The sequence below is a fragment of the Poromitra crassiceps genome, assembly GCF_964638095.1.
Source record: "Poromitra crassiceps genome assembly, chromosome: 28".
NCBI lineage: Eukaryota > Metazoa > Chordata > Actinopteri > Beryciformes > Melamphaidae > Poromitra > Poromitra crassiceps.
The window spans coordinates 2,560,149-2,585,409 of NC_139651.1; the positions used below are offsets into that span (position 1 = coordinate 2,560,149).

The 25,261-nt window shown below is 42.8% G+C and overlaps 2 protein-coding genes across 2 annotated transcripts; one reads left to right on the forward strand and one right to left on the reverse strand.

The window, feature by feature from the left end:
* Window positions 1–3,635: 3,635 nt before the first annotated feature.
* Window positions 3,636–14,228, forward strand: nkpd1 (NTPase, KAP family P-loop domain containing 1; the record flags this gene model as incomplete). The annotated part of the gene is made up of 5 exons (XM_083662444.1): window positions 3,636–3,755; window positions 10,301–10,421; window positions 11,878–12,206; window positions 12,332–13,759; window positions 13,944–14,228. 5 exons carry the CDS (start codon window positions 3,636–3,638, stop codon window positions 14,226–14,228), a joined length of 2,283 nt encoding a protein of 760 aa, XP_083518570.1.
* Window positions 14,229–15,940: 1,712 nt separating this feature from the next.
* LOC310799665 (LIM and senescent cell antigen-like-containing domain protein 1) lies at window positions 15,941–25,256 on the reverse strand. Its single transcript, XM_083662257.1, has 10 exons — window positions 25,117–25,256; window positions 23,886–24,042; window positions 22,827–22,893; window positions 22,312–22,432; window positions 20,838–20,987; window positions 19,990–20,140; window positions 19,643–19,735; window positions 19,294–19,342; window positions 19,074–19,149; window positions 15,941–16,938 (listed from the first exon to the last, which is right to left on the reverse strand). Exons 1-10 carry the CDS (start codon window positions 25,143–25,145, stop codon window positions 16,824–16,826), a joined length of 1,008 nt encoding a protein of 335 aa, XP_083518383.1. The 5' UTR covers window positions 25,146–25,256; the 3' UTR covers window positions 15,941–16,823.
* Window positions 25,257–25,261: the final 5 nt, after the last annotated feature.

The window sequence follows — 25,261 nt, forward strand, 5'->3', positions numbered from 1 at the left end:
TCGCCAACATCAATTTCCTCCTCACGGAGACGAGGAGGCGGCAGTGGAGGAAAGGAATGATTTTTGGTGCTTTGGCATGCAGTGTATATATAGTGGGGGGAGACAACACAAGTTATGGTGTCATGACATCGCCTAGTGCGTTCTGCTGCTTGCCTTGAGGTGTACGTGTTCATGAAATAAAAGACAAACCAGATTGGTGTCCTTTGTGATCTGATAAAGCAATTCCTTCTCGCAGGCATGCAGGGAGACCGTAGGCCGTGCGTCGACTGAAAAATAGCTGGTGCGATACTGAAGGGTGTGTGTGTTAGCGAGAGGGAGAAAGGGAGAGAGGGTTGATGAGCAGAAGACAGTCAACATGTATTTTGCATTGCATCTGGCTATTCCACCCCCACCCCCTCCTCCCGCCTCCTCCTCCTCGCCTCGGCGAAGGTCTGATGGGGAGCAGGTTTCATGGCAGATCTAATAACAACCTTCAGGGGTTCCCGGGGTTCTGCTCTCGTATCTCTGCAAGAGCTGTCATCATCTTTACCTCAGCAATCCAGCTCCCCGCCGACCTCTACGACCCCCCGCCGACCTCTACGACCCCTTAGCCGGCTGATATTGACAATAAAACAGGAAGCGGAATAAGCCGGTTTCTGTGTGTGTGTCTGTGTGTGTGCGTACGTGCGCAGGTCTGCGCCTATAAGGGTCCAAGGGTGGAGAGAGGCAAAGTGACCGCCTACTTCCTGCTTCAGCACTGTACCAGAGATTTTCTTCTGCCATTTATTTTCCCATAGACATTTCGTAAAATGCTTATAAAAATAGTTTCACTTCGTACGGTTCAGATATATTTAGAAACAGGAGAGATCGCATAACATTTCACTCGGACCAAAACGTAAAGAAAAGTTGCGAATTTAAAGAAAATATTATTTCGTTTTTTAAAGTTTTGATCCGAGTGAAACGTTCTAATCTACGGTCTCTCCCGATTCTAAATATAGCTGAAACAATTTGTATAAGCATTTTACGAAATGTCTACGGGAAAATAAATGGCGAATGAAAATCTCTGGTACAGTGCTGAAGCAGGAAGTAGGCGGTCACTTTGCCTCTCACATATTGTCCAACACCACCACCCAGAGCAGGAATGGGCGGGCGCCTGTATTCAGCCATGGCACTTACACTACACCGCGTGGGCCATTTTGAATGACAAGGACATTCGCCTGAGTGCAAGGATGGAAACATGGAGAGGAAGACAGAGACGCGCGGTCAAATAGAAAGAAAAATGTATATATTGATCGCCATTGTCACAGCCATGACTTTTGGAACAGCTCTGTTTACTCGCAGCACGCCGCGGAGGAGATGGGAAAATTGTACGCCCTGTCATGCATCATAAATGCAATGCCTATAGGAACGTACCTCACACGCACACGCACAGTGGAGGATATGAAAATTGGCGCTCGCCATAAAGAAGGATGTATAGGTTTTTACGAGGTGGCATCATAAACACACGTATGAGGTTTGCTGGGGTCTCGTACACGGAATGAGAGAGGAGGATTGAAGGAGGGGCAGATAAGCAATGGAGACACTATTTACATTGTGGATATGGCGCGACTGCTTTGTGAGCGACGGGGATGAAGAGGAGTTCAAATGAAAAAAGATGAGAAGGAGCTGCGGTGATCTGGGATGCATGTGAATAGGAAGGAGGGTGGAGGTGGTGCGGGGGGGGGGGGAATAATCATGTTTGCGCTGATAGATACAAGATCAGCATGCATGGCATTTCACTCACCGCGTGCCCCACAAGGGCTCTTCCAATCCTCGCCAATCTCATATCTGCTATTTCGCTACGGTGGTGTCAAACAAAGAGGGGGGGAGGGATCTCGAGAGCGCGGTGGGGTTTTCATCGGCTGCGGGGGCCCTGTGATGAGGCCCTGTGATGAGGCCCTGTGATGAGGCCCTGTGATGAGGCCCTGTGATGAGGCCCTGTGACGACGCCGTCGTTGTGAAAGCAGATCTTCGGGGGGGGGGGGGGGGGTCACGACATTCAGAAACCTCCATCCGGTGGTGCCATCATCCCCCCTTGGTAACTATAAAAGGGACAATCAGTGTGTGTGAATCAGCTGGTGGCCAGGATCTGAACCCCCTGCTCCCTCAGGGTGGAGATCCTATCGTCTTTCGCTCGCAGCACAGCTCCGCCCGCAGGGAGCGGCAGAGCTTAAAGGAACACTCCGCCCATTTTCAACCAGCTTTGTATCATTAGAACATCAGTAGTATATCAGAAAACTGTCAACGGTTTTGAAGTCTGTCATTTAATTTGACAGTTATTGAGTGTTAAAGTGTGGACCAGTGACATCACTGGTCCACACTAACTCAAATTAATAACTCATTAACTCAAATCAACTCTCAATAACTGTCAAACTATTCATCATTCATCTAGTTTGACAGTTATTGAGAGTTGATTTGGGTTAATGAGTTAGTAATTTGACTTAGTGTGGACCAGTGATGTCACTGGTCCACACTTTAACACTCAATAACTGTCAAATTAAATGACAGACTTCAAAACCGTTTACAGTTTTCTGATATACTACTGATGTTCTAAAGATACAAAGCTGGTTGAAAATGGGCAGAGTGTTCCTTTAAGCTTGGCTACATGTGGGATGCAGAGCCGTGTATATAGAAGAGTCGCGACATCTCCATTCACTCCAATGGTGGTTGAAAATGGGCAGAGTGTTCCTTTAAGAGACGTGGTGTCCAGATGTGGCGCTGGTATAACATGCAGTGTTTCTGACAGTTTCTCTGTGACCTCCCTGTGACCTGTGACCTCGCTGTATCAGCTATGGGCCTGATCAATGGAGTGGACCAACAAGAGGTCTTCGTGGCCAATTAGGCCAGGCACGCTGGGCCGCAGCCAAGTTGGTGTCATGCCTACATGTCAATACTGAAGCTTGTCCGCCCTTAGGAACAGAGGATAAGGAAAAGAGGCAGACATGTTATTGTTCTGTGTGTGTGTGTGCAAGGGAGCGGGAAGGTGGGTGCTGAGGGTGCTGCAGCACCCCCTGGTGGCAAGAGATGGGATTTTCGAAATTGTTGGATTTGGCCGTCTTGTGTTTATACCGCCAACAAAATGCATTAAAAAACAGTGTGTGCTTCCCAGCTCTAATCTTATTTCATACGCGCTCTCTTGAAAAGTGTTTGATTTTCATCATAATCTGGTTTTCCATAATAATAATAATAATAAGATCAGTGTTTATGCCTGTGTTGCTGTCTGTTGTAGTGTAAAACGACTAAAGGGGAGCAGGTGCTTACATGAAAGTGAGTGAGAAAAAGGATAAGATACTGAATAATGACATCACAACAGTATAATCCTAATGTTAATTTAAAACTAAATATTCTTCTAAATATGGATGAAAGTCCAAAAAATTTCACATTTTCTTCGACGCTGCCCTTGCGTGGAGATTCCATTCCTTACAGCACCCCCTACTTAATAATACTTCTGGCGCGGCTGTGTGTGTGTGTGTGTATGTGTGTGTGTGTGCATGTCTGAGTCAGTGCATATGTGTCTGAATTGTTGCGTGTATTGTTGTATTCCTTTGCCACAAATCGACTGTGACGGCCCTTTTATGACGATCCTGTCCTATCAATTGCTGATTTCTACACCATAAATGAAGGACCCATCGGCGAAAGTTCTAGCAGCACCTCGAAAGCCTTTCGACCGCACCCCGATCACCACTCTGGTTCTGATCCGCACTCTGGCAACACTGAGCATCATCTCCACTGACACAGTAAACGCCTCCTCCTCCACTGTCGGGTTTGCTCCTACATACCAAATAGAGCAGAGCAGTCTGATGGAGGGTGGACGAGCAAAATGTCATTGCGCCGCTTTCATCCGCGATGCTTTAGCACCCTCTGTTGTCGCATTGGAGTATTACAGCACGGTTTTCACATCATCTGGGTCATATCATATGTATTTGTTATTGGAGGGGTTGCACCAGGGACTTGTTTACGCGCCACATTTACGGCTGACTATATTAAGGGCGCAAGAGAGCTTGGGACATGTACCTATAACCTTTTCCTGACACAAACCGATTGTCATTCCCGACAACTATAACATCTTACAATGTCAGGTTAATTTCCCCTTGCCTTTAGCGATTTGCACAGCCAGAGCCAATCCTGAAATATAATTAATCAAATCTGTGTTTGATATAAAAATGAAGGTGAATTCATTAACCTTAATTGCAAGCTTTATACGGTGACAGGGCGCGGTGTGGTAAGGGGTTCATGGACAGGGGGGGATCCAATCCCATTCATTCTGTATTGATTTGCAAAAGATCTCTGGCCAAGAAATGACTGAGGATAAGTATTCTCTCTAGACCTCTCTCTCCCCCCACGACAACCGAGTTAATTAAAGTAGCCTAGTTGAACAATCAGGTAAAGACAGAATTAGTCGTCCTCAGGCCAAGCACTTGAAATCTTAATCAGAGACTAATTAAACTTCGTAAACAGGTCAATGGGCCACTTCCAAAAGGACTAACCCAATGAGTGAGCTGGAGCACACGAAGTCACTTAAATGAATTTAATAAAGGTACAAAAACTGACGTTTCGACGCGCACTGCGTCTTCTTCAGAGTCAAACTTCGTTTCAGCAACTGCCCTGAAAATGTAGCGGTATTTTTAGTCGCAAATAGGCTATACAAGGTTGGACTTTTACTATCAAATGTTTGGTCATAGTTATGCAGAAAAAAGGGAATTCACACGTTCAGAATGCACGGACACACACTGACCTCTGTGTGTGCGTGCATGCGTGTGTGTGTGTGTGTGTGGTGTGGGGGGGGGGGTCATATATGTTAGAAGTGATAATTTATCAGTCTATAAAAAGCCTATAAACACATCCTCTTGCCTTTGCGAGCACTTGTGGCTTGCAGCTAGTAATTCATAAACACAAATCAGCTGTGTATGTACACATTTTTCCATGCAAACGTTGGAATTTATGAAAAAGCCAACTTCCACTCAACCTCCATCTATCCGCCCTGCATGGAGAAATGTGGCTATTGGTCATATACTCGGCTTAAATTCTCGTCCGAGTTACGCGGTTGATATGCGCCTTTGATAACCAGAAATTGAGGATCCCTGTTGCCACGAACAAATCAATGAACTAGAATATCCCTGCCAACCAACGTGTTGTGTTTGTGTCCCATCCACAGATTGAACAGTCTGCCTGCAGAAAAGTGTTGGAAGAGATGTGGCTGTCAGCTACTACCCTCTTACTTCTAATAAAGGGGAAAGAAATGACAACCCCAGTAGTACATCATAGCAATATTAAGAAACTGCTTGCTGTCATGTGTTTGTTGTTGACATCAAAATGGACCGATGACACAATGAGTTTGCACAGATAGCGAAGAACCAAAAGTAAAAGGAGTACGATGTTTATATGGCACAATGTTACCCATTTAATATTGGAATAAGCCAGGCAACTGGGTTTCTCAATTCTCTATCCTAGACTGAGCAGATGCGCTCCTCTCTCACCACAAGAAGAGGGTCATCTTACCACGGAGCAGGTTACGAGTGAGAACAGAACAGCCACTGTAGGCGGCCACCGGGGGTGCACTAATCTAATCAATCATATCCTACAATCCACCAAACGAGTCGGTGTGCATCACTCTGCAGCAAACATCACGCACCACGCTGAAAGCAACCTCAGTGTTCTCATCACAATTCAATGAGGAAAAGTAGCAAAGTCATAATTCAACGACTGACATCTCTACGTACAGGAGGATTACAACGCTGATCGACTCATAATTTAAAGCCCGTCTCCAACACGTTATGCAACAGACAATAATTTGTTGGAGTTTGGCAACGGGCAAAGATGATAAATCATTTTCTAATTGGTTTTTACCCCTTCCTGGTTATAGTGTCTGCTTTGAATATGAAAGCAAGCCTGAGAGGCGGAACTGAACAATGGTTAGGCTTGTGTTGATAAACCACAGAACACCTATTTCAAAGCTCAGACGCATGAAATGACAATGATGTATGGAGAATATTTTTCTTTGCATTATCTACATAATATTACACCAGGGATACTCAACTTGAATTTGCCCGGGGGCCACTTTTGCAAAATGACAGGAGGCCAGTGGCCAGTTAATAAACAAACATTAATATATTTGTAGATTGTAGATTTTTGAGGTGTCTGTCGGGGTTTAGTCTCACAATTTTGTGCACACTGGATAGTTAGTTAGGTTAAGTTAAGTTAGGTAAGTAAGTGCCTGGGCGGCGAGCAGACGGTCATATTTGACAATTTAGCTGCAGCTCAGTCAAACTTGATTTAACTTTAGTTTTCATTGTGAATTAGAAAATGGTCAGGGGGGACCACTCTGCACCCTATCGCGGGCCGCATCTGGCCCCCGGGCCGCAAGTTGAGTATCCCTGTATTACACTATCTTTACGATTCAATTAACCTTTTAAACAACAAGCGTGCATAGAGGCATCCACACCAAGATTGTTTCACTGCAAAGATGAGTACACCCGTGCCTGAGGCGCACAGCGGTGTCGAAGGTATGCCAAATCTTGACTTAACAAACAGTCATGTCAACCATCCTGCAGGATTGCATGCTCATGGCATCCTAGCTGTGCTACACATGTCAGTACAGGCCAGTCAGAGCAGTCCAACCGCTCTCTCCCACCCGAGGGCTTCCTAACTGAGAGCTCAGATTTCTTCTTCACGACCCACAAAAATGTGCACAATTTTCTGATGACTGAAGAAGTTGGACGGTTATGTCGGAAGCTGTGGGGGATTTCTCGACATCGCAAAGGAACTACCCATCGATCTCACCCAGATCCTGTGAATAGAGAGGAGACTCTCTACATGGCAACGCTTTCAGGAACTATCCACCTCACCCTGCAGACTGTGTGAATAGAGAGGGGACTGCAACCAGGACTACATGGTGCAACCAGGACTACATGGGAAGGACTAGAATAGGAATGTGGAAGCAAAGTCCACCCCCATTAGAGATGGTATTCCATTGTGACCTCACTTCCTGGAGACGGCTCACTATATAACCTCCGGTAACCAGGTGCCTTTCTGTGTTATCAGCATTGTAAAGTTTTACAGCCTCTAGGTCCTGGGTATATAAAGTTCCCCAAACACTGTTGCCATTGTTGCAAAGCCTTTTTGCACATTTACTAATTACACTAAAGTCACGATTCCATTCCCACGAGCCACATGGAAGATCAGGATTGAACATCTGAACATAACCAGGTAAGCCTCTCATGATGCATATTATCTACCCGGGGATGATGTCATTCACTGTTACAGCTCACAACGTTCCATTAAATATAGTTATAATTTACTATTCTTTCATGCATGCTCTGTTTTTCTCTCTCTCTTTGGATCTAAACTGCTCACAACAGACAAATATCAATCAAATGCTGCTTTGCCCTTGATCAGGATTAACCATTTTCTGTCTGTCGACTGGTCTGCCTATATTTTCTCTGTCAGTCAACCTGATGTGTGTCAGTCTAAAAGTGTGGGCATGAAATGATGCCATCAGATTTTGCTGGAGCTCAAACTCCTGGAAGGCACGTGTGCATGTTTGAATATCAGGAAATCTTGAAGATTTTTTTTTTAACACTTGACATATGACTCTGTTATAACCATGACATGACACCTGTCATGAACACGAAGGAGGCATTATGAATGTTTATGACTGTTGTCTAAAACAGTCGTAAAAATGCATAAAGACTCCACTCAAACGATCGCATATTGCAGAGGAAACGTCAAGAAACAAGATGAAAAACAACCACGGTGGATTTTGAATTTGTGAGTTTTTGCAGGTGTGTGAGAAAGGTGTGTGAGAAAGTAAGGACAGCCCAAAATGTCCTCACTTTATTCAAATCTCCTCACCCCCCAGGGATACAATGCAAATTGGTTAGAGAGCTGTACAAGAACACACACACACACACACACACACAATAAAGACACACACACCTCCACTACTTGAGGCTCAGACTGTAGTTTTTCCTCTTCTTCACAGGTGAAAAGGAGGGATTTCCATTTCTACTCAAGGCTGCCCGACAATCATCATGGTGACAAAAGGTAATGGCAGACAGGAACGCAATGTTTTCTCCATTCAGATTCACAACGGCTCCATTTTCACTTTCAATTTGCCGCTCTAAATCACAGTTGGGGGTAATAATCACGTTATACAAAGTAATGCATAATTGCATAACTTGTTCCTGTAATGGAGAAAGGCATTAGCGTTCCAGTTTCAGTAATCAAACTGCAATGATGAAACAGGTTGTTACTTGCATTACATTAAGCATTTTAACCCCTTCCTTTCTTCAAGCCATGTCGGACAAATAGCGCACATGAAGGAGCCAACAATTAAGTGTTAAATACGACGGGTAAAGTCCCAATTTAATGCTGCAGGCGTTATCTTTATTACTGTAAAAGCCTTAAAAGACGTATTTTGTGTCTGTCATCATTAGTCTCTGCCAGAGCCGTGTATATAGAAGAGTCGTGACATCCCCATTCACTCCAATGGACCAGTTTTTTACTCTCAAGAGTTCCAGGAAGTAAGGTCCTGGATTAAGCAGCACTGTCGAGTTGCAGCAAAATGGACACTTTGTGTTGTACTTTGAAAGTTTTTTTTTAAGAATCAAATTGTACATTATATATATATTTTTTTATTTTAGCATTCAAAAGTAGCGCGAGACCCCTTCCTGGCTGTTCATTGGCTAATGGGTCACACATTTTGGTCCTAGTGTGTCCTAACACAATTACCTTTCTGGCGGAGTAAGTATTTCAATACTCCTAAGAAAGAAATGTGAGTAATGTGTAATTTATTACTTTTTTTTGCCCAGTAGGCTAACAACCCAAAACTGACACTCATCAGTCTCTGTCTGTTCCTACTTTACATTTTCTAGAGGAACTTTGAATGAGCCCCTGTAGGCACTTAAAGGTTACATAACTCTCCACTGCAGTTCAACATTATTGAGCTGAAATAAGACAAAGACTGCTTTTAATCAAGGGCCTTGTTGGTGACAATTAATCCTGCTGAACAGAACAGGCCCGGCTCCAAACCCAAATGACAGAGGGGGCATTTCATTAGCTTGGGGGGGGGGACTCCAAGGCGGGTGGACCTTGGGAAAACATTTTTTTTTGCTTTTTTTCCAATATTGTATGTATTTGTCAGAGCATAAGAACAAATTCAAGCTCAGACACAGGAAGAAGAAAAAAAACATTATATTATCAACATTCCAACCCCAAAATGTGGTGCTACTGTACCAGCCGCATTAGGTGCTGATGTTATGTGCCTATAAGAGGTGTTGCGGATGGGATACCACACAAGTGGTCCATGAGAGAACAGCTGGGCAAGTTACTTGTCGCTTTTAACCTCGTCAAAGTAAGCCAGGAACGGGTCCCATGATAGTTGAACATTTCTTCAGTGAGTTGGTCCTCAGGAACCTGAGTCTCTCTCCATACATCTAACTGACACCATGTCCATCAGCCAGAGCTGAGAGGAAGGTGAAGAGGGGAATATCTCATTTTAAATGACTAGCTCACTCACTCAGCATTGCAGGCGCATGCAAATAAGCACAAACACAACAGCAAGCAAGAGCATGATTACAGCATTGCAAACGCACACACCGCACGCACAAATCAACACTGATCAACAGCATTGCTGCGTAAATATGCCCAAATCAACAACACAGTATAATCAACAGCATTGCGTAAAAGCGCACAGCGGTGCACATGTGCACAAATATGCCCAAATCAACAACACAGCAAGATGATCAACATTACAAACAAGGCACACACAGTGACAGCTCACAATCAATCAACAGCACTGGGTTTTGTGCAAGGCTACGAACAGGATGGGAAATGGGCGGGCCTGGCCCGGTCTGGCCCGCCCCCCAACGCCGGGCCTGCTGCTGAATAGGTTTACCTGGGGTTCTTTCCTCTGTTTGGAATTGCAATAATTGTTCCTGCACAATTAATGGGCCTTTTTCACAGCTGGCATTTTGTGTCTAAAAGGCAGGATAAACACAGGTGCAACCAACTCACTAATTAGGGCCCCAGCAGCACTGGAACACCTAAATGAACTGGAAGTTGGAAACCCTAATTAATGTTTTGGTGCAGCTGTGTTACTTCCTGCCTTTTAGACACATCATTGCTGTTGTGAAAAAGGCCTATTGTCAGTTAAACATTATGGTTTCTTGTAATGTTTTAGATTTTGGAACTGAGATTTCAAATGAGTGTGCTAAGCCATGGCGTTTTTCTTTCTTTCTTTCTTTCTTTCTTTCTTTCTTTCTTTTGTGCTGTAACTTTTCTTTCAGATGATATTTGTGCTTATGCCCTGTCCAAGACTCTTACCAAAGTGTCATCACCTGCAACTGTGGGACTCTACTCCTCATGTGAGAATCGAATGCACTTGATCCTCCAAAAGATAGAGGGTATGTCTATAGATCTGTCCATCTGCCTGTCAGTCTGTGACTGTGTGTCTGCTAACATGCTGTTAACCTCTTAAAGGCCGGTCACAGTTGTCCAGAGTCTGTGCATAGGAAGGACTCTGGAGATATGCCAATTGTTTAGTCTGCACCAAATGTAAATTAAGCACAAGGTAAAGTGCCACCGGTATATGAAGGTAAATATATGTCGCAAAAAGCAAGAGATTAGACTTGATGTGACCGAGAATTTTTTAAATACGATGTTAGAACTCGATGAACAAAAATGTGAACTTAAAATATCCACACACTTGTGTTCTGAATGTGAAGTCACGGTAAAAAATATTCACAAATGTGTAGATTGGGATTTACATGAATACAATGACAGCAGCAAATTTACAATCCAACATTTACTCATATTTATTTATTTTACTTGAGTCCATTTTCCAGTACAACCACAACCCTGTGTACCAGATCGGGGTACTAAAGTATAATTTATTTTTCTTTTCTAATTGAGACATGGAAAATGGTTAAAAATCTAAATTGAAGAATGAAAAACAGTAAAAAAAGATGAAGATTTAAAGCAGCTACGAGCAACTTTTTCGATTGTTATTAAACAGTATAAATTTAATATCAATGCATCACATCTTACCTCTAATAGGCGACGAGAGCAACGCAGAGTAGTCTCGCTTGAACCCCGAGTGAATCGGCCAGTGTTAGTGTGTCTGTAGCCAGGGCAGATCAGGAAGTGAAATGAAACGGTTTGCAGCAGCCACTTCGGCCATAACCACAAAATAACTTCCAAAAAACCTGTTAGAATATAACGAGAGATGTTCCCGCGAGTATGCGTGGCGTTCACATTGTTTATGTTATGTTGCTAGGCAGCGCAAACGGCGTTGGAAGGCAGCTGCGTTTCACTTCCTTGTTTCACTTCCGGGTTACCCGGTCCGGTCGCTCTAGAGAGCCCCCTGTTGGCGCGAGTTTAGGCAGACTATAGACTTAATAATCACCTAAGGGAGCAATCTCAGATACACACGGCTTTGGTCTCGTCGACTATTAGAGGTAAGATGTGATGCATTGATATTAAATTTATACTGTTTAATAACAATCGAAAAAGTTGCTCGTAGCTGCTTTAAGCTGAAAATAATTTTTCAAACAGAATCGAAAAACCCTGTCTGACCCCATTTTTCATTTTGGCCATTCCTTTTGATCATTATTCATTTTAGATTGGAAAAATGCAAAATTAACATTGAAAAGTAAAATTCAAAGTTGAAAATACAAAATTGAAAATTGAAAAATGGAAGTCACGTGACCATTTCAGGGTACACGCACATTTCAAGGTATGCCCACAATTTTGCCCACCCACATAGCCAATTTTAACTAAGAAGATTCATCCATTCATCCATGTGTGTCCCAGACAGTTGTCTTTCTCATCCTAAATGTAAACATCAATGTCTCTATTCAGAGAACATGGAGGTGGAAGCTGAGAAGATGGAGCAGGACTACAGGGGAAGACCCAGGCCTCGCTCAGTGAAGCCCTCCCTCACTGGCCTTCTAGCACTCGTTGGCCGACTCCTCTTCTACAGACCCGTTTGGACCATGAAGAACCAGCAGCAACATAACATCAGGTTCATCTACGTGCATTTCAGTGCCTGGCATTTTGCAGGCAGTGACCTGCTGTGGGCAGGGCTGGCAATACGCCTGTTTCAGGCCATGGAGGTGAACTTTGGGAAACTCCCGCTAGTCCTCTACCGCGTGGCACAGCATGAGGAAGAGGAGGAACTTAGTGAGAAGGTAGTTGATTTCCCTGTTTTCTTGAGATCTTTTATCTACCTAACAATGCTCTCGGTTACGATCGAGATGAGGCTTTGGTGTCTGACCTGCTTCTCTTTTGTTCTTTATTTGTGGAAACGTATCAGATCATCGAGGTTCATCCAAATAACTGGAGGTCCAAGAAGTTTTGCTGCTGCCCACTGTGGCTCTGGCTCGTGTCTATTCTTCTGGCAGCAGTGACGATCCTGGTGTTCCTGGTCAAATTTGGCTTCCCCAAGACAGAGGTAACAGAAGAAGGAAATGGACCACCGCAAGCCCAAGTAGGTGTGATCGAGGGCCTGGCCCTTGCCTCATTAGGAGTCCCTGCAGCAGGAGCAGTGAGGTTTCTCTTTAAGATCGGTAAAAACCTCATCTTCAACCAGGCTCTGAACATCAACAGGGGGATGGACAATGAGCGGGTCAGCAAACGGCTGGGCTTCATGAACGAAGTGAGAAAGGAAATGTGGCTTCTGTCCAGCTTCATCCGTTTCATGGAGGTGTTTGAGCGGAGACGGATTCGCGTGGTGCTCAAGATCACCAACCTGGATCGCTGCACGCCCAAGAAAATTGTTGCGGTGCTAGACGCCATCAACATTCTGCTTTCAGATGTGGAATGTCCCTTTATTTCCATTCTGGCAGTCAACCCAGAGGTTCTTGTAGAGAAGGTGAACTTTGCAGATGGCTGGTTCAGTAAAGAGGACAGAGCGCATGCATTTCTCAACCGCATTGTTACTTTGGCTTTCACAATCCCACCGCTGTGTGATGAATGGAAGTCAAATTTATTTCTCAGCCTCAGCGGACCATCAAACATCACTGAGGAGGACAAGACATCTCTAGATGAATATCCAATGGAGAATGCATGGGGAAAAGAAGGGTCCAATATCCCACTGATGGCTAAAACGACAGCAGCACTGGAGCTGAGAGAGGAGGAAATAGAGAACTTAATCAACTCTGCTTTTAAGAGCATCTACCAGAAAGGGAAGCTAAGAAACTACATCTTAGATGATGCCATGTCTATGAGGAGGGTGATCAACTCCATTCGAGTGACTGTGATCATCTTGATGGCCTGGAAGACTGAGCTTCCCCCAGCAGAAGACATCGCATCGTGGGTGGTCTTGGCCAACCAATGGCCCTGTCGCCTCAGCTGGATCTTCCAGTGTTTGGAAGATGATCAGCAGAGAGCAAAAATTGCTGATCCGAATGTGCCCGTCTTTGACTCTTCAAAGACCTTGTGGGACTTCTTCAGTGAGTCCAGATCAGAACTCTATGTGATGAGGATGAAGATAGAGGACCTCCTAGAGCAGGATGGAGATCCTGAGATGTTTGAAATGTTTCTCAAAGTAGATTTCCCGTTCACGATGAAGGACATGGAGAAGTTTAAAGTCGCAACGGTCAACCTGGACCACACAATTAGGAAGGAGCTGGGTCAGATCCGAGGGACAGCCAGGCTGAAACATTGTGGTTGGGTGAGGGATTTAGATCCTCTGCCCGTCAGAACTACAATAAACATGAGTGCAGAGGATGTCTGTAAAGAGGTAAGAAACTCTAACTGTTATGGTCAAACTGATATATAAGGTTATTTATTCATTGACTTGTGAACAAATAAATACATGACATAAATACCATTATGTGAAATGTTTAGTAACGATGCAGTCTTATTAGTGAATATAGGAAATAATCCCTGTTAGTACTCCATGTTCTGTTTTCAATTTTTGCTAGCTGGAGAGGCTGGAGTACCCTGCGAAGTATGCTGATATCGTGAGATGCAATGACCTCAGTGGCCCAGCATTGGTCTTTGGGGATGCAGGTGACCTCAAATTGCTCCTTCAAATGACCTATGGTGAATGGACAAAGTTCAGACTGCACTTCCTGGGTTTCCCATCACATCTCCACCCAAAAAACAAGACTCTGCCACGGAACCCTCATCTACAGAACCAACTGTCCAGATCCCCCTACCTTGTTCCCCAGCATCACTCTTCCACTCTCAACCTAGCGGTCATTTGAATGTGTCCAAAACATGTAGCCATGCATCCTCCTATCCTATGTACTATGTCATATGGTGGGGGGCTTTATAGGAATGTTTTTATGCTCTGATTTGGATGTGCTAATTGCAAGTTTAATTTACTGCAACCGTTAGCTTCTGAAGCTTGCTAGTTTGAAGTTACTGTAATACCAGTAAGCAAGCTAATTTGATGTGAATTATGATTATGGTTAGCATAGTTTGCTGTGTGAACAGCATGCATGTATACAACACCAGTCTTGCAGTGATCTTACGTTAGCATAACAATACTTTTTTTTAAAGGAAAATATTATTTACGTTTGTACTATTGTATTGTGGGTAGTATTTAGTAAGCTAAATTAACGTTGCAAGGACTTTCTGTGTAATTCATTCCTGTGATAGCTTCTGCAAGACGGAATATGCAGAGTAGCCTAAACTTGGTAGCTGGTCTTTCCCATGTGTCCTATCATTTATGATTCAACTGGCCTTGGGATTATTGTTTTGTTTTTCATGCATCACATTTTCTCTTACCCAGGATGCCAAATTGTTGTTTTGCTGTGCAAATACTGACCCTTACATAAGTTGCAAAGTTTTAAATCCCCATTAGAACTTACGTTTTGATGACGTGCAGATTTTTTATTGATTTTTTTCCATACACTTTTCCTTTTGTACTCATGGAATATGCCATTGTTTTATATACAAGGCCTGTGATGAAGTATAATGCTTCTACCCTAGGAGTGCAGTGGTTTTCTATATTTCTTTATCAATTGTTCAATGTGTTATCATTACTACTGTTGTGTCAGCTATAATTAGCTAGACATATTTTCTGTGAAGCCCTCTGGGACATGCTTGTGAATTAGGGCTATACAAATAAACTTGACTTGACTTCTACCCAGTTGAACCCATCATGCATGCATCCAGAATGCATCTGGTTTGACCTAAACCCTTGAACGGAAGTTAATTGTTCAAATATATATTTAATTGTAAGGTTGTTAGATATGGAGACGACTTAAATGCAGGTAAATATCTGTTGATCAAAGCACTGGGGCAAGTGGCACTAATATGATATTTATGGAGTGGAATAACATAAATATCCTGCTTATGAATGAAAGTAAAATATCCTATTTGGTGTGGAATTCATAGTAAGAATGAGATTCTGCCAAGTGGCTGTGAGTGCTTTATTTTAACACCACGTGAGGGGGTAAAAAAAACACATGCATGACCATGTATATGTGTATATGCACGTACTGTATATGCATACGAATATATGTATATGTGTGTAACTGTGATTCTTTCAGTCAATAAAGTGCTAATTCTGTGATAAATTCATGCTGCAGAGGTATGTCAATGCAAAACGTTCCATAATGATCATGCTCATCCTAGCAAACGGTTTGGCATTTCTCTAAATAATTTTGCAAGCTTATCCCATCAAACCTGATGTAGCATTACGCCGACTCATTTATTCTATTTGCATATCAAAGTGTTCCCGTATGTAAAATAATCAGTCTCACATTTCATCTTTACTCCTTTGAACCGTTTCCCACGGGAAAGCTGCGAGCAATGATTTGGCCAAAAGGAACACATTGGAGAGAACACTAGCCTATACAAGGCTACCGTCAGCTCTGAAGATCATAAAGCAATAGTTCACTTCAATAGAACATTTACATTTTTAACATGCATTATTTAATGAGTTCAACAGTCGATCTCCCAACGTTTGCGAGCAAAACCTTTTTTTAATGGGATCAAAAAAGTTTGCATTACAGTGGTCTTGGTCTTAAATGTACAGAAGCCGTACAGAGACGATACTGGATGCTGACTGCACATGAACCCACTGCTTTCAGAACATTCTTTGCATACGTGTATTAAGGCAAATGTATTCAATGCAAGATGCAATGGCATAACTGTATATCAGAAAATAGTTTGAATTAGTTTACACATCAATTGCATATTAAGACATAGTTCACATACTCAAGGCACAAAACAAGTATCATTCAAAAATACTCCAAGCATAGCAGTTATGTTAGCGGCTTATGTTGTAGTTATAATACAGGAGCATTTACTATGCTAACAGTGGTATTACATTTCTTGGTAAAGGGTGGAGAATACAATTTCAGACACTTTTGGAATGTAAAAATAAAGACACTTTTTTTTAAGAACTCGTAAACTTAAACATCTGCTAACATGATGGTTTTATGACAGGATAACTGAAAGTGGTTTTATAAAGCAAGGGAACAAAGTAGGGATGGACGATATGGTTTTTTTCCCCAGCCGATACGATAACCGATAATTATTTCACATTTTTGTATAAAAAAAAATTTGAAGTTGTGTTTTATGCACACCTGGGGTAAAGAAGAACAATAACAAATGCAAAGTATTATTGGCTGTTACTTATTGGCTAAAATGTCGTCATCTGAATAATAAATAAGACAAGATGGCCATATCGGCCGATAATTTCATCCCTAGAAGCAAGATTTCAAAAAATAACTAATGGTTCAATACTGGGCCCTTCTTAAGATCTGATTCGGCAGTTCTCAGATAGAGGTTTGAACATTAAACACATACACGGGACATCTCTCCAGGTTGTTTTGGCATGCAGACATTTATTTGTGTCCAATGGCCTCAGCCAGCTTCTTAAGCCTCTTCTTCAGCTCCAGAGGAAACTTCTCGTAACATTTCTTACACACGGGCTTCATGTCAAACTCAACAAATTTGTTCCTGCAAAGAAGGGGGGGGGGACAATGTGAACACTTGACTTGTGATCTAATGGCCTGTCTCCTGCCCACTGCCTCACACTTTAACAACCAGCTACTTGTTTACCGTCCAACACAGTGCTGCTCAAAGCATCAACACAGTGCTGCTCAAAGCATCAACACAGTGCTGCTCAAAGCATCACTACAGTGCTGCTCCATTGCCTCAGACATAAACAGGTTTTAAGTGATTAGAAGTGCTAATATCCTCTAAAAGTATTCTCATAAACATCAATCTAGACCAGCGGTTTTCAAATGGGGGTCCGTGGCACATTGCCAGGGGGTCCGCGAAAGGTTTTCTGGAAAATACAAATAAAAACGTCTTTTTTTTTTTTTTAGTTCAAAGAAAATATTTTATGCTTTAAATCTAAAATGGTTCATGGATTACATTCTAATCAAAGAAACCTTATCAATTTGAAAGTCAAGAACGTTACAACGTTACGAAAAACAATTAAGCTTAGCCCAAAATCACCAATCAGAATGAGGGGGGTCCACGGTATATTTTCTATCTTGTAAGGGGTCCTTGGCTGAAAAACATTTGAGAACCTCTGATCTAGACAATCTCATGATGAATCTACACTGCTCATGGATTTTTGCATGAATGTAGAGCTGCAATGATTAATCGATTAGTCGATCGACAGAAAATGAATCGACAACTATTTTGATAATCGATTAATCGTTGAAAACAATTTTAAGAGAAAAGGTCTCAATTCTCTGATTCCAGCTTCTTAAATGTGAATATTTTCTGGTTTCTTTACTCCTGTATGACAGCAAACTGATATTATCTTTGAGTTGTGGACAAAACAAGACATCTGAGGGCGTCATCTTGGGCTTTGGGAACCACTGATCGATTAATCGAGAAAATAATCGACAGATTAATCGATTATGAAAATAATCGTTAAGTTCCAGCCCTACATGAATGCCATTCATACAACAAACTCCAAGGTGATCATCATTTGGGAAAATTAAAAACACGGAAAGATATGGCGCCATGCCGTCATGCTAAAGGCGGGTCAATGATGAGCACCACAGAAAAATGGAAATGCAGAGATGGTACCAACCACCCAAAGGGGGGAAAAAAACAACGTGAAGGAGTGCGGAGGTGAAAAGAAACCGAACTCTACAGACAGATGGCGGGTTTTTTCTTGCGGTCTTTGGCGTCGCGCTCGCGTCGGGCCAGGCGGCGCTTCAGCTCCTCGGGCATGTGCTCGTAGCAGTGCTTGCACACTGGCTTCAGGTCAATTTCAACAAACTTATCTCTGGGTCACAGCAGGTGTGGTTTGAAAGAGGCATGTCGGAAGAGAAATGTGAGACAAGAGGGAAGAGGAAAGGAGCCACAGAGGGAAGGAGGCAGGAGAGGAGAATGAAATGCAGGAAGGCAATTAGTGACACTAGTGACACAGGCGTGTTATAAAAACAGACAAGACAATTACAATCTGAGGACGCTTGGACCAGCTGGTAGTGTAGAGGGCATGCACGGATGTCACTTTCCCACCTGAACACGCCCCCTCAATCAGGACTGAGGGGCAAAACATTGAGCAGGTTCCTCCCTGTTGTTTGGAGCAACAGGTGTCATTTATCTAGGCTGATTACTGCATTCAAACTGATGAAGCTGCGTTCGGAATCGTTCACTCATTCACTCACTATTCCCCAGATTTTTATCATATTATATAATATAAAAAGCTGAACCAAGGCACTCTTCAAAGATTTAAAAAAGCTTTAATATAAATGCTTAGTCCATTGTTTGGACAAACAATGGATGACTTTCTTCTTCTCCTTCGGTAAAGACAACCGCATTGCATTGTGGTATACCGGTGAAAATGTAGGGTACATTCGCTGTTCACTAGAAATCGCTGTGCATTGTGGGTATTTTATAGTGGACTAAATAGTGAATCAAATTAAGTTGAGAATTTGGACACTATAAAAAAAATGGCGACACACTAAATAGTCCACTATTTCTGTCATAGGGACAGATTCCGAACAGGGCGCATATGTTGCTGCCACTCAGTGGGCGTGGCCACGGCCTCTATGACGTCACGTGCATGCCCTCTACAGACAGAATCAGTTAGTACAAGAAACTGAAGAATGCCCAGTGTCACTTACTTGAGGGTGAGCTTTGTGTTGCAGGTGGAGCAAGAGAAACAACTGACACACCAGGCCTTATTCAGAGCCGACACCACTATGGGGGAGACACACACGGAAGAAAATGATGAATAATATATATACAGTATGTGTGCGGATGAATACGACTCCTAGCAACAGTTTTATGTAGTGACTCAATATGAATACTGTACTAAATATGCTTTGTCATGATGCTTCTCACCATCGCCTTCAATCACACGGTTGCAGTGATAGCACACGTCGCCAAAGAGCTGGATGATGGAGAAGCAAATGTTAGGTATTTATACAGCAAACTACTTAGTAGGTATCATATATGTGTATGGTCTTAAAAATAAGCAGATATCACAATATGAGGCTATTAAAAAAAACAAGTACAAATCAGTTTATCTGGCTAAACAAAACAAATGATTGGTGTTCTTGTTTAGTCTTAGCAATCGTATGATACAAATGTGTACCAAAGGCACAATTCCAAACAGTTATCTGGATGGGTCACATTGATTTAATTAATAAAAATAATTAAATTAATTTCATTATTTTTATTTATTTTTTACCTGGTTATAGTGAGTCTCACAGTAAGCCAGTCCCTTCCTCTCATAATGGCGGTGACCAAGGAAAGGCTTCTCACACTTTGCACACACGAAATGCTGCAAACACACACAGCCAAGCACACAACCTGTATAGACCGTTTCTACTCAACATAAATATTCTAAATGGACAAAAGTTGATTTCCTGGACAGGAAATATGTTTGGGTCCAAACGGGTCCCTAGCAACTGTCCCCTTGCTCAGCACACAAAGTGCTGACTAGAATGAACAGACAATAAAGAAACTGAGAAATTAGTGTGTCCATTTATGGGTGAGTAAATGTAAGCACGTCAGATCATCTCGTCTCCAACAAACCTCCACGTGCCACTGCTTGCCCATGGCGTTGACCACCCGTCCCTCGATGGGCCTCCTACAGGCACCGCAGATGGGCACGCCCATCTTGTCGTGGCAGGGCAAACAGAAGAGCTCTCCCTTCAGCTCCCTGGCATCGGCTGTCAGCTCCTTCCTACAGAGAGAAACCAGCTAGCTGCACACTCTGCGGGCGAGACAAGCTGGCTCTTGAGCACAGCTTCCGCCTCATAAAAGTGTCATAACGAAAGGGAGAGCCGCAGCGTTTGGCCCCAGTCTCGCAGTGTTGGGCAAGTTACTTTCAAAATGTAATATACTACATATTACTAGTTACTTTCATTTGAAAGTGATACGTTACTTTACAATATTACTGTCTGTGTGGAGTAACTCGTTACTTATTACTCTACTTTTGCATTACTTTTACCAAAACAACAGCAGCAGCAGAATGACATCGCCGCCCCGGAACATCCCGAAAAATTATTTCAACCGCCTTGAAGTCAGTGAAAACAATACAAAATTCTAAATTTTATTCTTTTCCTTTCTTATTGTCATCTATAATGGTTATTTGCATAAAAACACACGGTTTGATTAGGAAATGATTGTATCTTTTTAAAATATGTACTTTGATTTAATCAAATGTAACTCAATTTGTAACTTGAGTTACTTGACAAAGTAACTGGTATAATATTACTGAAATCCTATAAGTAATAAGTTATATTACTGAGTTACTGCTAAAAGTAATATATTACATTAAATATGTTACTTTTGTAATGAGTTACCCCCAACACTGCAGTCTCGTGCTTACATTTTGACGTGGAACTGAGCTATCGTTAAAGCAGTGGTGTAAGACTGACCCACAGTTGTTGCAGTTGAAGTGGTCAGGGTGGTAGGGGTCATTCTTGAACATGAGCGGCTGCTCTTCGATGATGGCGTGGCACTTCTGGCAGATGTACTTGCCCAGGCCGCGGGCTTTCTCACGGTTATGGCACGGGCGACACAGGTGCCTGAGGTCAAGAGAGGAGAACAAAATACAGAAATTCAAGGTCTTTCAAGCACTTTTTCAAGTACAATTCTTTTCATTTTGAAGGACTTCACGCAAATCAAATAATTGATTTTCAAATATAAATTCGGCCCAAAAGGGGCATCAAATTTGCATTATATTACACTTTGTCTTTAACAAGTTAATTCCACTATCAACCTTGTGAATGGGATGGGAAAATATTTGTCTAAAGATTGCTTTGACTTTGAACCGATGCTCATACCTCAGCAAGCGCCTTTTGTATTTTTAATACCAACTTTGGTCAAAATATAAGACGTGACGTCACTGACAGACAGCGTTATGTGGTTCATTTGAAATTGGGTGGAGAGGGTGCTCTGCTCTATTTCATTTTTATTTCTTTTTGTTTTGTGGTAAATAAAAATGATGTCGTTCATCACATGTTCTGATGGGTATTGGGTGGGTGATTTGAGTGGGCAGGTGGGAGGAGGGCTCATGCATCCTGTCTAATGTCTGTCAACAATGTCTTGTACCTGTGCTGAATGAATGATGTCAATAAAAAATGTATCACAATTTTTTTTTAACAGTGCCTCTAAAATCCAATCTCCTTTGAAATCCTAAAATCGGTGAGTTAGCCTGTCTGTGTAACCCACTATTTAATGGGTTGCCAAGTTACTGTATCTCAGCATGAAATACAGCGTGGTACATGAAACATCCCAGTGCTGTTATGCTGTGTTTCAGCACTCGGGGAATGCCTCCTGACCAATCAAATTACTGGAGCACCGGAAGGAACTGTTGTATAAATACAATTATACAACAGGTAGTTCCGGCCGAGCAATTTGATTGGACAAGAGGGATCCTACGAGTGCCTATATTTCATGATAATGCACTGGCGCTTCACTGTGTGTAGATCACTCCGCTTCACAGCTGCCCTAATCAACAAAATGCTTCACAGCTGTAGAGTAGACAGTAGTAAAGTAGACAGCCTGCAGTTAATTAGGCTGATTAGGCTACATTTTCTGCAAAGGGAAAGCTGGGGGGACTATTTTTGTTGGCGGAGGAATAAATACAGAAATCATCTATTTTCTCAGCTTTTTGTCATTTTTTTAATCAGCTTTGTTTAATAGAACTGTTGTATAAAAGCAATATCACACTCGAGGTCGTGCATTGTTGTCTAATATTGGCACTGCTGTGATTATCTACGGCACTCGGCCTGCGGCCTCGTGCCTGCGACCGAATCACAGCAGTGCCAATATTAGCCAACAATGCACTCCCTCTCGTGTGATATTGCTTAATTAACAATGTAATTACTAGGATGGGGTACCACCAACCTGCCAGCGTTTTTGACAAATCCCACGTCGGCAAGCACAGCCTGGCAAAGGACACAGCAGAAGCAGTCAGGGTGCCAGCTATTGTTCATGGCCTTAATCACACGGCCAATGATGAACTCCCCTTGGGACGACAAGAAGAGGGAAATGAGCCTGAGGCAGGTGTAAGTATGACTTGACTACATTTTACACTACATTGACTACACTATAGAGAGCCAAAGTGACCGCCTACTTCCTGCTTCAGCACGGTACCAGAGATTTTCATCCGTCATTTATTTTCCCATAGACATTTCGTAAAATGCTTATAAAAATAGTTTTACTTGTTCAAACCAAACGGTTCAGATATATTTAGAAACAGGAGAGAGCACATAACATTTCACTCTGACCAAAACGTAAAAAAGCGGATTTAAAGAAAATATTTTTTCAATGTATTTTTGTTTTGTTTTGTTTTTGGTACCTTATAAGTGAAGCTTACGACTTGACAGGAAAGTGTATGTGTGAGTTCCTGTGATACTCACCACATTGGTGACAGCAAGGAGCAAAGAGCATCTGGAAGTCATGCTCGCAGTACTTCCTGCCTTCAAACTGCAAAGGAAAAACAGATACCACACCAATGAAGACAAAAATGCACTTGATATATTTGCAAGGACTAACACACAAATGCACACACGCAGACTAACGGTTCCTACACACCGCCCGCGATAAATTCACATGAACTCGAACTCGCCCAGTAAGCCCTGCCCCACTGCTACAGCGTGGTTGGCTGCCTTGCTGTATTTCCGTCTCCAATTGGTCGATTTCGAAATGCCCCTCCTTCCCTCGCTGCCATCTTGTCGCTCACCAGCTTGCAAAGCATGCTGGGATACCTGACGTCAAGACATCGCAGGCGACAAGACGAGAGGAGGGGCCAAAACCGAAATAGACCAATTGAAGACGGGAATACAGCAAGGCAGCCAACCAAGCTGCAGGGCGAGTTGCGAGTACATGCGAGTACCTGCGAGTTTATCGCTTAGACTCGTCGGTGGTGTGTAGGAGCTCTGAGACAGACAAAGCTTGGAAAAAGGTGTGCCCCTTGCCCAATTTCTGGATGCCTCTAGTCTGGGATCATGATTAGGTAATTTGATCCAATAGACACTGACTCAACTATTAAACCAATTTAAGTCTGATATTGCTGTTGGACACACTTCAGACTACACCAAATACATGACTCATGGGAAAGCAGTAATATTCCTCAAAACTGTATCTCTGAACTATCTCTTTAACCAAATCACACACATGATTTAGGCAACTCTAGGTGATCACCTTTTGGTAACTAATGTAATAATAACTAATGTCATATTTCCTTCACTTTCATTCACTGAGCCTCCCCTGAAACTGCTTAGAGCCCCCCTGGGGAGGCCTCCCACTTTGAAAACCTATGCTCTTCATTTGTGTGTATTTGTGTGTGTGTGTGTGTGTGTGTGTGTGTGTGTGTGTGTGTGTGTGTGTGTGTGTGTGTGTGTGTGTGTGTGTGTGTGTGTGTGTATACACATATACTGTATGATGTTTTCTGAATATCATTTATTCCAGAGAGCTACCTCATAGAAGAGTCCCTCTGGAAACTGCTGGAAGCACTGGGCACACACGAAACACTGCTCGTGGTACAGCTCTCCATTACTGTTGACGATCTTCTCCGCAGGAGCAAAGCCGCTCTTGCAGCGCTCGCAGGCCGCGTTGGCCAGGGCGTTTGCCATGCTGCACGTTGAAAAGTAAAAGACATTATTTACAATCAGAGATGCACCAAAGTGAGACCTCGTCTCATCGTGATTCAATTCCAAACAGCTGGACCGAGGTCTCTCATTTCATCATAGCCCACTGTGCTTGTTACAGCAGCCGCCCGTCACCATGGAAACCACAAATATTGTGTGGATCCATGATGGCGGCATGTTGCCTCACTGGCTCTTGTTCATGACCTAATTTAGTAATAAGGAAATATGGAAGCACTGAATATGCCACACCCACACTAACACACTTCAAGGCATCTTCGATGAAGACATTGGAGCTCATATCCTAGTTATCAACAAGGACTTGGTTAGATGAATCCTATGCCATTCCAAATATTTTCTGTCGAGTTAAAAAGTGATGTCAATAATGTCCGTCTTGAGTCTCTGTGTGTACATTTTAGATACGTTTGGTAACTACAAATAGTCGTGACCCAACCAACTCTTTGAGTTGAATTACTTTAATTTTTCTTCGTCCATGTACTTTGTCTCTGAGCGAGCAAGTCAAGAGACCAGACAAGTTGATATTTGATTGTTGTTGTTGTAATGTAAGGGCTGATTAGTGAATGTAACATGTTGAATTGTTGAGGACTGGATCCCAAACTTTCAAAACGGTAACTCTATTTCAATATGGGTATGTTTTAGAGGGGAGTAGCCAGATTAAATGGATTCGGGACTGTTGCATCCTGTGCTCTCCGTGCAAACGTGAACGGGACTATCTATCTAATTTGTAGCAGGGGCTAGCTAACGTTAGCTGAAAAGAGACAGGCAAGGCAACTACGTTTAACGTTAGCGCTTCTGTTCGCTTAACTTTAGCTGGTGACGTGACCAATTGTTAAACTCAGCTCCATGGTTAAACTACAGTACAACAACAGCATGCAAAACATTGCCCAGTTTAACCGAGAATGACACCTTTGCTGCTCATGCTAACGTAGCTAGAGATCAGTTGTTCAGCCAATCGTATTTGATGATGATGAAGGTGCGTCGGTGTTTAGGTTAACTAACAAACTTGCGTTACGCTAGTTTAGAAACATCTTGTTAACGTTACCTGCCCGTCATTCCAGCCACCCCCAGCATCACCTCTCACCACCACTATTTTGGAGATGGTGTAGTATGCTACGTGCTAATCCTTGTTGAGCTATTCGCCTCGATGATAATAATGTAATTGGCCTGGGGGCGGGCTCAGTGCCAGC

Bases quoted from the DNA above. Each gene is read 5' to 3' on its own strand.
- LOC310799665 (XM_083662257.1), bottom strand. From the start codon at position 25,145: ATGCTGGGGGTGGCTGGAATGACGGGCAG. The intron at 22,894-23,885 runs GTAGCTCTCTGG...TTTCCTTTGCAG, and splicing joins CAGAGGGACTCTTCTATGAG to TTTGAAGGCAGGAAGTACTG. The intron at 20,141-20,837 runs GTCAGTCTTACA...TTCTCTCTGTAG, and splicing joins TTCAACTGCAACAACTGTGG to GAAGGAGCTGACAGCCGATG.